Here is a 10,000-nt window from a genome sequence, read left to right as displayed (position 1 = left end):
TCTTCCTCGTCATTGGCGCCAGGTGAGGTCATCGGTCCGTTACTGGCCTGAGCCTGCATGGAGGCCAGCTGATGAGCCTGGAGAGGAGAAGAAGACCCTCATCACCAACACCAACACTGGCATCATAACATCACCAACACTGGCATCATAACATCACAACACCAACACTGGCATCATAACATCACAACACCAACACTGGCATCATAACATCACCAACACTGGCATCATAACATCACATCACCAACACTGGCATCATAACATCACAACACCAACACTCGCATCATAACATCACCAACACTGGCATCATAACATCACAACACCAACACTGGCATCATAACATCACCAACACTGGCATCATAACATCACAACACCAACACTGGCATCATAACATCACAACACCAACACTGGCATCATAACATCACCAACACTGGCATCATAACATCACAACACCAACACTGGCATCATAACATCACAACACCAACACTGGCATCATAACATCACCAACACTGGCATCATAACATCACAACACCAACACTGGCATCATAACATCACAACACCAACACTGGCATCATAACATCACCAACACTGGCATCATAACATCACAACACCAACACTGGCATCATAACATCACAACACCAACACTGGCATCATAACATCACAACACCAACACTGGCATCATAACATCACAACACCAACACTGGCATCATAACATCACAACACCAACACTGGCATCATAACATCACCAACACTGCATCAACATCACAACACTGGCATCATAACATCACAACACCAACACTGGCATCATAACATCACAACACCAACACTGGCATCATAACATCACAACACCAACACTGGCATCATAACATCACAACACCAACACTGGCATCATAACATCACAACACCAACACTGGCATCATAACATCACAACACCAACACTGGCATCATAACATCACAACACCAACACTGGCATCATAACATCACAACACCAACACTGGCATCATAACATCACAACACCAACACTGGCATCATAACATCACAACACCAACACTGGCATCATGACCATCACTGTGCTTATTTCAGCTGTCAGCTACATAATAGGCAGCAGGCTACTACGTCAAAAGAGGTTCCAGTGACAAGAATTTTTTTTGAAAAAAATGAACAATTATCTCATAATATTATAGAGTTTATAGAGTTAAGGAAAATGTTTGTAATGTTAACATCTATAAAACTATGGCATGTGTGACAACTGAGTTGTGTTTTTTGAGCATCTCAATCATGAAGGTGTGGACTTGCCTTCTGTTTGAGGATATCCACTGGCGCTTGGTGAGCTTTTAACTTTTTATTTTTCAGCAAGATCTTCCCTCGTAGTTGCCATGGTGACGGGAGCAGAGGCTCATCAGAGAAATCGCTCTCAAACAGGAATTTAGTCACCAGTTTGTCCCCAAACACCGTCTGCAGGTGCAAAGTGATCAACACAACAGTGATTTTCACCCACCCCCAGATAATTGTGTTCCAAAATTACCATGACAACACAAGCTGGAACAAAATATCTGGAAACAAAGAAGTACCACAGCTGGCTAAGCCCTTATAGGTCTGACTCATTCATCTGTGCTGTATATGAACCTTGAATATGTCGGCCATCTTGCGCTGCTGTGGCAAAGAGCAGTGGTTCTCTATGGAGAGGACAACGGGGAGGTCAGAGGTGACAAATGCAGAGCGGTTCACTGCCTCCACTACATCCTACAAGAACAGTAAACAGCATCAGTGACAGGCACCGTTTAACCAGACATATGGTAAAGGTCTGCAAGAAAATATATAGGAATCACACTGCTCATGTACAATACTTGAACTGCTTGAGGTTGAACTAAAGAAGAACTCAAATGGCATAATGCCCTTCAGCAAGTAGGTCATATATAAAACATAATTTCTTTCTGTTACTATACATGAAAGGGGCCATAATTATGTATGTTAAAACACTGTTATGGTATATGCTACATAAAAGTGCACATGTACTGTATGTATTGGGCAGACCACGTTGGTGCAGGTTATTAGAGGCTACTCACTTTGAATGGAATGCGGGTGGTGAGTGTGTGACCGTGGTAGATGATGGGCGTGCCATCATCTCCATCCCAACAGTCCAACTCCACACTCCTGCAGCCCTGCAGCAGCACCTGTAAAACACACACACGCACACACACACACACACACACACACACACACACACACCCAGAGACACACACAGCCATTAGGAGCAGTAAAACCCAAATCTTTATATAGGAACTATAGGGAAACGTGTCTTATTCAAGTGTACCCAAGCCTGCTTCTTGTTCACTGACCCAGTCTAATTACCAGGCCTTGGTTTCAACCCAGTGCGCTCTCTGGATGCACACCTCTGTAATAGCTAACCCGCTGCCTCTGCCAGAGGTTTCAGAGGCGCTGTGGCATACTCACCTGGCTGTAGAGCTCGACGGAGGACTCTCCTTTGAGCTGGTGTCCCGTGAGGTAGGTGTTGTGAGAGGACTCGATGTAGTAGTAGGACAGGGGATGCTGCAGATCGTGGACGTTCACCGGGGTCTCCTCCAGCTTCGACACAAAGTTATCCTTATCCATCAGAAACCTGGCGTGACAGCAAATCATACCGCTAGGTCTGAGGACTGAGCTTCCAGGTGACCATGACGACAATTGATTAAGACCTAAGGCATTAGGTGTTCCTTTTATCTCTCTTGGCTGATGCACATTATTGATCGGTAGATATGATATGATTCATCTCTGGCGAATGGCACTTTTGGTAATAGGAATCTCACTGACCTGGCGAAGCCTTCAAAGGACATCCAGCCCATCTGACGCATGTTGGCACACGGCTCAAACTTCTGCAATGTCAGAGAGACACACACAGCTAAACACAGTGTTTAACTGCACTTCTGCAATCTCACAGGGAGACACAAGGCTAGACACAGCTGACATATGTCACTACACCCGTGTGAACAGATGGTAAGGTCCCTTCTGAGTGGATGTGTATTGTCAGTACATCATCTGTAAAAGTGTGTGTGTGTGTGTGTGTGTGTGTGTGTGTGTGTGTGTGTGTGTGTGTGTGTGTGTGTGTGTCTGTGTGTGTGTGTGTGTGTGTGTGTGTGCTTGCCTGTATAAAGCTAAGCGTCTGGTTGTAGGTGTGGTGCTCCCGCTGGTAGTTGAAATCTGATGTAAGTGTGTGTGTATACGTTTGTGTGTGTGTGTACTTGCCTGTATGATGCTGAGTGTCTGGTCGTAGGTGTGGTGTTCCCGCTGGTAGTTGACCAGGAAGGCGTTGAGCTGGCCTATGCCCCAGGCCTGGGTGCCCAGCGAGGCGCTCTCCACACCGGTGCCGTTGGACACGATGCTGGAGGCGGCGATGGCATCCCAGATCTGTCTCTGGCCGTCCGCGACGGGGGCCCACGCCCGCAGAGACAAGCCCACATCCGCCCCCGTACGAGTCAGCAGGTCTGAGAGGGGACAGTGTTTATAGGGTTACAGTGAGGAGGGTGAAAATACTAGCGATGTCCAACATTCAGTTAGACAGGTTTCGTGGGAAAAAATCTATATCCACAGCATCTCCACTATCCACTATCCTATTTATAAATGCACACAAAGGGCGCTCATTTCATTGACAGGCATCGTCCATCGCCCATGATCTAAAGCTATCGTGGGGCGTGTGGGAGCCTTGCGCTGACCCACCCATGTTTGCACTCAGGGTGCGCTTGCGATCTTGCTCAAGGTATTAAATTAGCAACGTTGCGTTGCTCGTTGCCAGTTGCCCATGGATGAAATTAGGGCACATCTTGGCGTAGAAAACATAAGCAATTGAGGCTGTGTTGCACTGTGGCTATGTACTGCTGTATACGGGTTTGTTTAACCTGTTTTTCTATCTTGTTCTCCACACACACAAGAGGATTCTTTCATGAGGCTTGTAGTAGTATAGTAACACCATCAATAGCATATATTGTATAGAACATGAATAAAGGAGCAAGGAGAATAGATGAGAGGAGGTGTGATGTATACCTAGATCAGGCTGTGAGGTGCTGCTGAGTTTGTCATCTATGCTCAGGTTGGTGTAGAGAGGCACAGCGTCACTGGCAGTGCGACTGCAGGGTACTGCGTGGGCATCAAAGAGCTCTTTCAGATCCTTACGACTGCGAACACTACAGACACACAAAAACACACACACATATAAACATATAGACACAATATGCTTGGTTATATAATTCTTTTCCATGACTCAAGGACAGTTTTTACTGATTGGCTGTGTGGGTTGAAAGCTGAGCGGAGGGTTGCTCTGGCTACTGACCTGAAAGACTTGAAGAGCTCCACAAACTCAGAGAAACTCATGGTGGAGTCAGAACCCATCAGGTTCTCAAAGCTCTTCAAGGAACTTTTCCCCCGGCCTGCCAGCATGCGCCCCGACCAGTTACTATGGAGACCAGAGCCAGTCAGAGTTACACCAATCGTTAGCGTGGGGGGTGCGTGGGTGTGTGAGTGTGTGTGTCTTTGTGTCTTTGTGTGTGTGTGTGTGTGTGTGTGTGTGTGTGTGTGTGTGTGTGTGTGTGTGTGTGTGAATGTGAATTCGAGTGTGTGTGTGTGTGTGTGTGTGTGTGTGTGTGTGTGTGTGTGTGTGTGTGTGTGTGTGTGTGTGTTACCCTGTGTTGGTGGATGCTGAAAGGCTGTTGTTGGATGATGAAGCAGAGGAGGTTGAAGAGGAAGAGGCACTAAGAGGCAGGGCTTTACTGACTGACAGGGAGAAGGGTCCAGGTAGGCCAAATGACCCACTGTCATCTGCACACACACACACACACACACACACACACACACACACACACACACACACACACACACACACACACACACACACATACACACACACACAAAGATAGAGTGTCATCAATGGCTCTGATTAAATAATCATCTTGTCTCCTACAGTCCAACAACGCTAGCTGACTGTGTCATGAGTCTGTGTGTGCATGTGTGTGTGCTTGCCTGCATGTGTATGTCTGTGTGTGTGTGTGCGCATGCCTGTGTGCATGTCTGTGTGTGTGTGTGCCTTACCCAGCTCATCCTGGTCTACACTGTCTGACGGGTCTGACCCACTTCGGCCCAGAACTTCTCGACTGTTCTTTACCTTCCTAGAGACCATTTCATCATCTGTGGCATCGCCACTATCTCCCTGTTACGCACGCACGCACGCACACACACACACACACACACACACACACACACACACACACACACACACACACACACACACACAAAATTTGTTGTAATTTCTTTCATTGCAGAATTTATTTAAACAACTTCAAGTATATTGTGGTGCAGTGTCTAAACACTTGAGATTCCTCTTACCCGCATCAGAGCTTTTTTCTTTTTTTTATTAGTGTTCATGATGCTCTTCTGATTGGTCGCTGTTGTGAGAGAGTTGCTCTTCTGATTGGCTGTCATGTTGAGTGGGTTATTCCAGCGACGACCCCCGAATAACTCAATGGCTTGTGCTAAAGTTGGACCTTCATACCTCCCATCCTCCTACAAGAAAACACATAGCTTACAAAACAAAGCCTTTGAAATATACTGATAAAGAAGTAATGTTGTTTAGAACATCCAGGCATATCTATAAAGTCATGGTGTTATTTTGTTACTTGTCAATTTAACAGCTGCAACCATATACATATTCTCTCTCTCTCTCTCTCTCTGTCTCTCTCTCTCTCTCTCTCTCTCTCACACACACACACACACACACACACACACACACACACACACCCTGCGCTGGTACCTGGTAGAGGTTGACATACTGCCTCCGGAGCCAGTGCAGCCTCTGGTCTGGGAACCTCCTCATCCTCCTGAGCGCGCCGACCAGCCTGCTGAGGCCGTCGTGCAGCGTGCGCACGGTGTGAGCGGGCCCCACGAAGTGCAGCAGCCGGTTCTCCGTGGTGTGTGTGCCGTAGAGGAGCGTCAGCGCGCTGTCCTGCGCGCTCAGCACCACGGGCAGCTTGTTCTGCGCGCACACGCTCGCCACGTCCGCCCCGGGGTGGCCCAGGAACACGCCCTTCACCACGCCCAGGTCCAGGAAGCCGTCGGCCAGGCCGCTCAACACAGACTGGCCGCACCACTGAGGCCTGACATGGGGAAAGTCCTGTCCGCTGCCCCCTGGGAGAAAAAAAAAAACGATAAAAAATCCTGTTTTATATCTGCAAAATAAAATGCTTTTGAATTTTCATTTTCATTAAAGAGAGAAAGGCAGAGAGAGAGAGAGAGAGAGAGAGAGAGAGAGAGAAAGTGAGAGCGAGAGAGAGAGAGAGAGAGAGAAAGAGAGAGAGAGAGAGAGAGAGAACCTCACTGAGTTGTATTCAACCCCTCCATACAGTCACAAACTCACTCTTCAGCAAAAATGTTTCACACACCTGATGTGCCCGGGCTCCGGAGGCGGCCGTTCGTGGGGCAGCCGCCGTGGATCTTTGCCCAGGTGAGGAAGCAGTTGTCGGGCTGCAGCCTCAGCAGACACCGGGCCGTCTGGTGGGTGTCCTGCTCATAATGGATGACCGTGGCCCCCTGCAGCAGGAACTGGTGCACGTCGGCCCGGATGGACATCACGTACCAGGGGATGAGCTCCGTCCCGTGGCCGAAAGCCCTCTGGGTCTCCTCCACACCCTGGAAGTCTGGCTCCACCTTGGGCTGATCTGATAGGTCAGTCTCTGAGTCTGAGAGGTCACCCACGATAAACCTGGCCAATCAGGACATGGGTTTCATGGGTTATCAATGGAGGCTACACAACACTGATGTATGTCTGTGGTGGAGTTCTGTAAAATAGTTGAGTCATAGCATAAAAGCATAAAACAATACATTACATAACTCAAAATAAAATAACATTTTAAAGCAATCATCTTTATAACAGACTTTGATTTAGTAACAGTAGGAGGGCATTCACATGCCAATGAGTAGGACACTTAATCCCCATGGTATATCCAGGGAACACCTGATTTCCAGATGATATATCCAGGGAACACCTGATTTCAAGATGGTATATCCAGGGAACACATCTGATTTCTGAACATGCACATTCATCTTCATCCGTATACCATCATCAGTCAGTCAGTATCATGTCTGGTTACTTTAAACACGTCAGCACAATCAATTCATGTCATACAGAATTGAGATATTTGACAGTGCAAAGATCACAGACATAATCAGGCACACTGTCTAAGACAACCACAACGACAGAGATTTCAGAAGAGTTAAGACTCGAATAAAAGACACAGAGTGTGTGATTTCAAACACCACAGGACAGCACCACTAGATCTAGATCACTCTAGATCTGGTTGTAGTAACAGCATGCATCACCAAACAAAATGAGTGTATTATTGAATTGTGTGTGTAGGTGTGTGTGTGTGTATGTGTGTGTGTGTGTGTGTGTGTGTGTGTGTGTGTGTGTATGTGTGTGTGCGTTTGTGTATACTTATGCGTCTGTGAGTGACTTACTGAACACGTTTTGGTGCAGTAGAAGTCCTGAATGACTGTAAACTGGGAGGATGGTGTGAAGAGAGAGAAAGAGGTCAAACTAAAACAATACTCGAAACAGAATAACTATTCTGGGTAAAAGTGACGGAAAATGATACATTGTATGTAAATAGACTAAAAGAAAAGTCAAGTCAAGTGACGTCTATTTGAGACACAACACCACGTTGTCACCATACTCACATGCACACAATTCCATTTCAATGTTTAGAGTATAAGCTGCTTCACTGAAGCACTGAAGCAGTTTTAGGACATGTCTCTCCCTTTCTTCCTCTCCATTCACCATGACAGACCTGTGCTCTCTGGAGCGTGAGGACCTGCTAGACAGCTCAGTGGAGCCGCTGATTAGATGTCTCCCTGGCTGCTGCCGTTTGAATGCTTTCCCATTGATTCACAAAAAAAGAGAGAAACCTTCACCCTCACTTTCTCAACAGATCATTATTTTTCCCCTTGTAGAGAATATAGTGTAGGAGCTTTAAAGAAAAAAAAAAAAACCTAGGAAGGCAGACCCTGTTGGGAACGTGAGCCATGTTTGGATGTGGAAATAAACGAATCCAAAACAACATGTTAAAAAAAGTCTCTTTTCTTCATAGTCTCTTGTTAGTAGGCCACGATGAGAGAAGAAGAAAAAAAAGAAACATTGGGCCATTTGGCAAAAGCGAAACATTCTACCGTTCTAAGACAAACATTGGGACAAGTGTACCTTTTAGGGGAAAGTGCCTCTGAACGAACCCTAAGCCCTCAGTGTAAGGTAGCATTAGAAGACGTGAACGTGTGGATTGGGAACCTTCCAAATAGCTAGACTCAGAGTCTAAATTATTAGAATGGTGAAAGTATGGAGAAAATGCGTGAGTAAAGAGATGTTGATGTTGGGTCGTTCGTCAAATCTCCGACGGGGGGGGGGAGTGTATGGTCTGAAACGCTGGTCGAATCAGGCTGTTTCCAATGCTTTCACTGCTGGCACTCCTCTACCTGAAACCAGGCCACACTAGAGCTGTGTCATTCTGGAGGCTTAGCTTAGAGCGGGGAAATAGGACCGAGCCAGCACTGTCAATAGGGGCAAGGTGGGAGATAATAGAGAGAGAAAGAGTAAGAGATAATAGAGAGATAATAGAGAGAGAGAGAGAGAGAGAGAGACAGTGAAGAGCAGAAGACACAGAGAAAAGAGAGAAACAGAAAGAAAGAGAGACAAGGAAAATCAAAATGCATTACAGACAGGGAGAGGAGACAGGGTAGGGTAGGGAGGTTGTGCTCTCCATCTAGGCCTACATTTAGAGAACAGGCCCTGTGCAGGTTAGCACATCACTTACTGTATTTTCCAGACTATTAACCGCCGTATATAAACTGCATTACAGCATTTTATGTCATTTTATAAAACAAACCAGTGTATTGACCGCACCCGTGTATTAACCGCAGTTTATTGAACACTACGTCATGCCATGTAGTTGTGGTGCAAGCCCAACTAGCCATTAGGCTGTATGAAGTAGTGATGGGCATTGCAAGCTAAAATATTATTCCCACTCACAGACAGTGAAAACTGTTATTTAGTGTTATGGTGTGGTGTAGTGTGGGAATGGACGCTAAACGTTTCAGCCGAATTGTTAACTGATCTCCTGGTGACCTAGGACCATGAACGATAATCTTCTGATATGCTTGCAGTATGAATCGCAACCATTAAATGAACGTGTTTGAGAAGGGCAAGGGGGGGGGGGGGAGATGTGTGACTGAGTGTGAATGAAAATGTGTTATCTATCTGATGATGTTTTTTGTATGTGAAAGAGGGAGAAAGAGAGAGAGACCCATTCACGCTTTATCTGGCAGAGTTAATGTGTGTGTTACCGTGTGTAGGACGCACCCGAGCACCACTGCAAAGAAATCTTGCATAATCAATGTATAAACCACGGCTAATAGTGGGGAAATGACGGTATGTATACTTCTGGATATGTTGATACGTATGACAGTCATTGGCAAACTCACTGGTTGCGGCTCCGCTCTCTGAGGGAGTTCTGCCTGGAGGGGGCGCTCCCGTTGCTAAATGGCTCCTCCCCTTCCTCTGCCTCCAGGCTGCGGTGGCAGCTGCGGATGGTCTGCAGGATGTTGCTGACTGTCGCCTCCTTCTCCTGATTGGTCAGGCCGTCTGGCCCCACCCTCTGCAGGAAGTGGTCCTGACCAGTGTAGTCTGTCACAAACTAAAACGAGTGAATTAATATAATGAATGACATGGAAGCTGGTGCTGCAAGGGAAAAGGGAAAAGTCATCTTTTTTAGAGAATGATTTTCTGTCCAAAATGCTCTGTCCAACGTTCTGTCATACCCCCCCCCCCCGCCCCCCCAATACACACACACACACACACACACACACACACACACGTGATATTTTCACTTGATATTTTCTATATTCTATTACATTTTTCAGCTTCTATGCATCTTCTGAAGAAAGACATTGACAATAGTCATTCAATACAGGC

At 46.5% G+C, this 10,000-nt stretch overlaps 1 protein-coding gene across 4 annotated transcripts in view; it reads right to left on the bottom strand.

Moving 5' to 3' along the window:
- The window catches only part of LOC105902333 (1-phosphatidylinositol 4,5-bisphosphate phosphodiesterase epsilon-1-like), a 60,487-nt gene that overhangs the window by 14,816 nt on the left and 35,671 nt on the right, over positions 1-10,000 (bottom strand). For all 4 annotated transcript variants that reach the window (XM_031579526.2, XM_012829904.3, XM_031579528.2 and 1 more), the window contains 15 exons: positions 9,511-9,722; positions 6,423-6,742; positions 5,795-6,168; positions 5,371-5,547; positions 5,077-5,194; positions 4,671-4,806; positions 4,322-4,444; positions 4,036-4,175; positions 3,241-3,479; positions 2,809-2,870; positions 2,452-2,617; positions 2,064-2,171; positions 1,624-1,740; positions 1,294-1,452; positions 1-77 (listed from right to left, as the gene is read on the bottom strand). The exon at positions 1-77 is cut by the window's left edge and continues 47 nt beyond it. In XM_031579526.2, coding sequence (XP_031435386.1) covers positions 1-77; positions 1,294-1,452; positions 1,624-1,740; positions 2,064-2,171; positions 2,452-2,617; positions 2,809-2,870; positions 3,241-3,479; positions 4,036-4,175; positions 4,322-4,444; positions 4,671-4,806; positions 5,077-5,194; positions 5,371-5,547; positions 5,795-6,168; positions 6,423-6,742; positions 9,511-9,722 — 2,528 coding nt within the window. The remainder of the gene's footprint in view (positions 78-1,293; positions 1,453-1,623; positions 1,741-2,063; positions 2,172-2,451; positions 2,618-2,808; positions 2,871-3,240; positions 3,480-4,035; positions 4,176-4,321; positions 4,445-4,670; positions 4,807-5,076; positions 5,195-5,370; positions 5,548-5,794; positions 6,169-6,422; positions 6,743-9,510; positions 9,723-10,000) is intronic.

Source organism: Clupea harengus, chromosome 13 (assembly GCF_900700415.2).
Source record: "Clupea harengus chromosome 13, Ch_v2.0.2, whole genome shotgun sequence".
Classification (NCBI taxonomy): Eukaryota; Metazoa; Chordata; class Actinopteri; order Clupeiformes; family Clupeidae; genus Clupea; species Clupea harengus.
The sequence above is the reverse complement of the archived record's forward strand: the minus strand, read 5'-3'. Positions and strand labels throughout refer to the sequence as shown.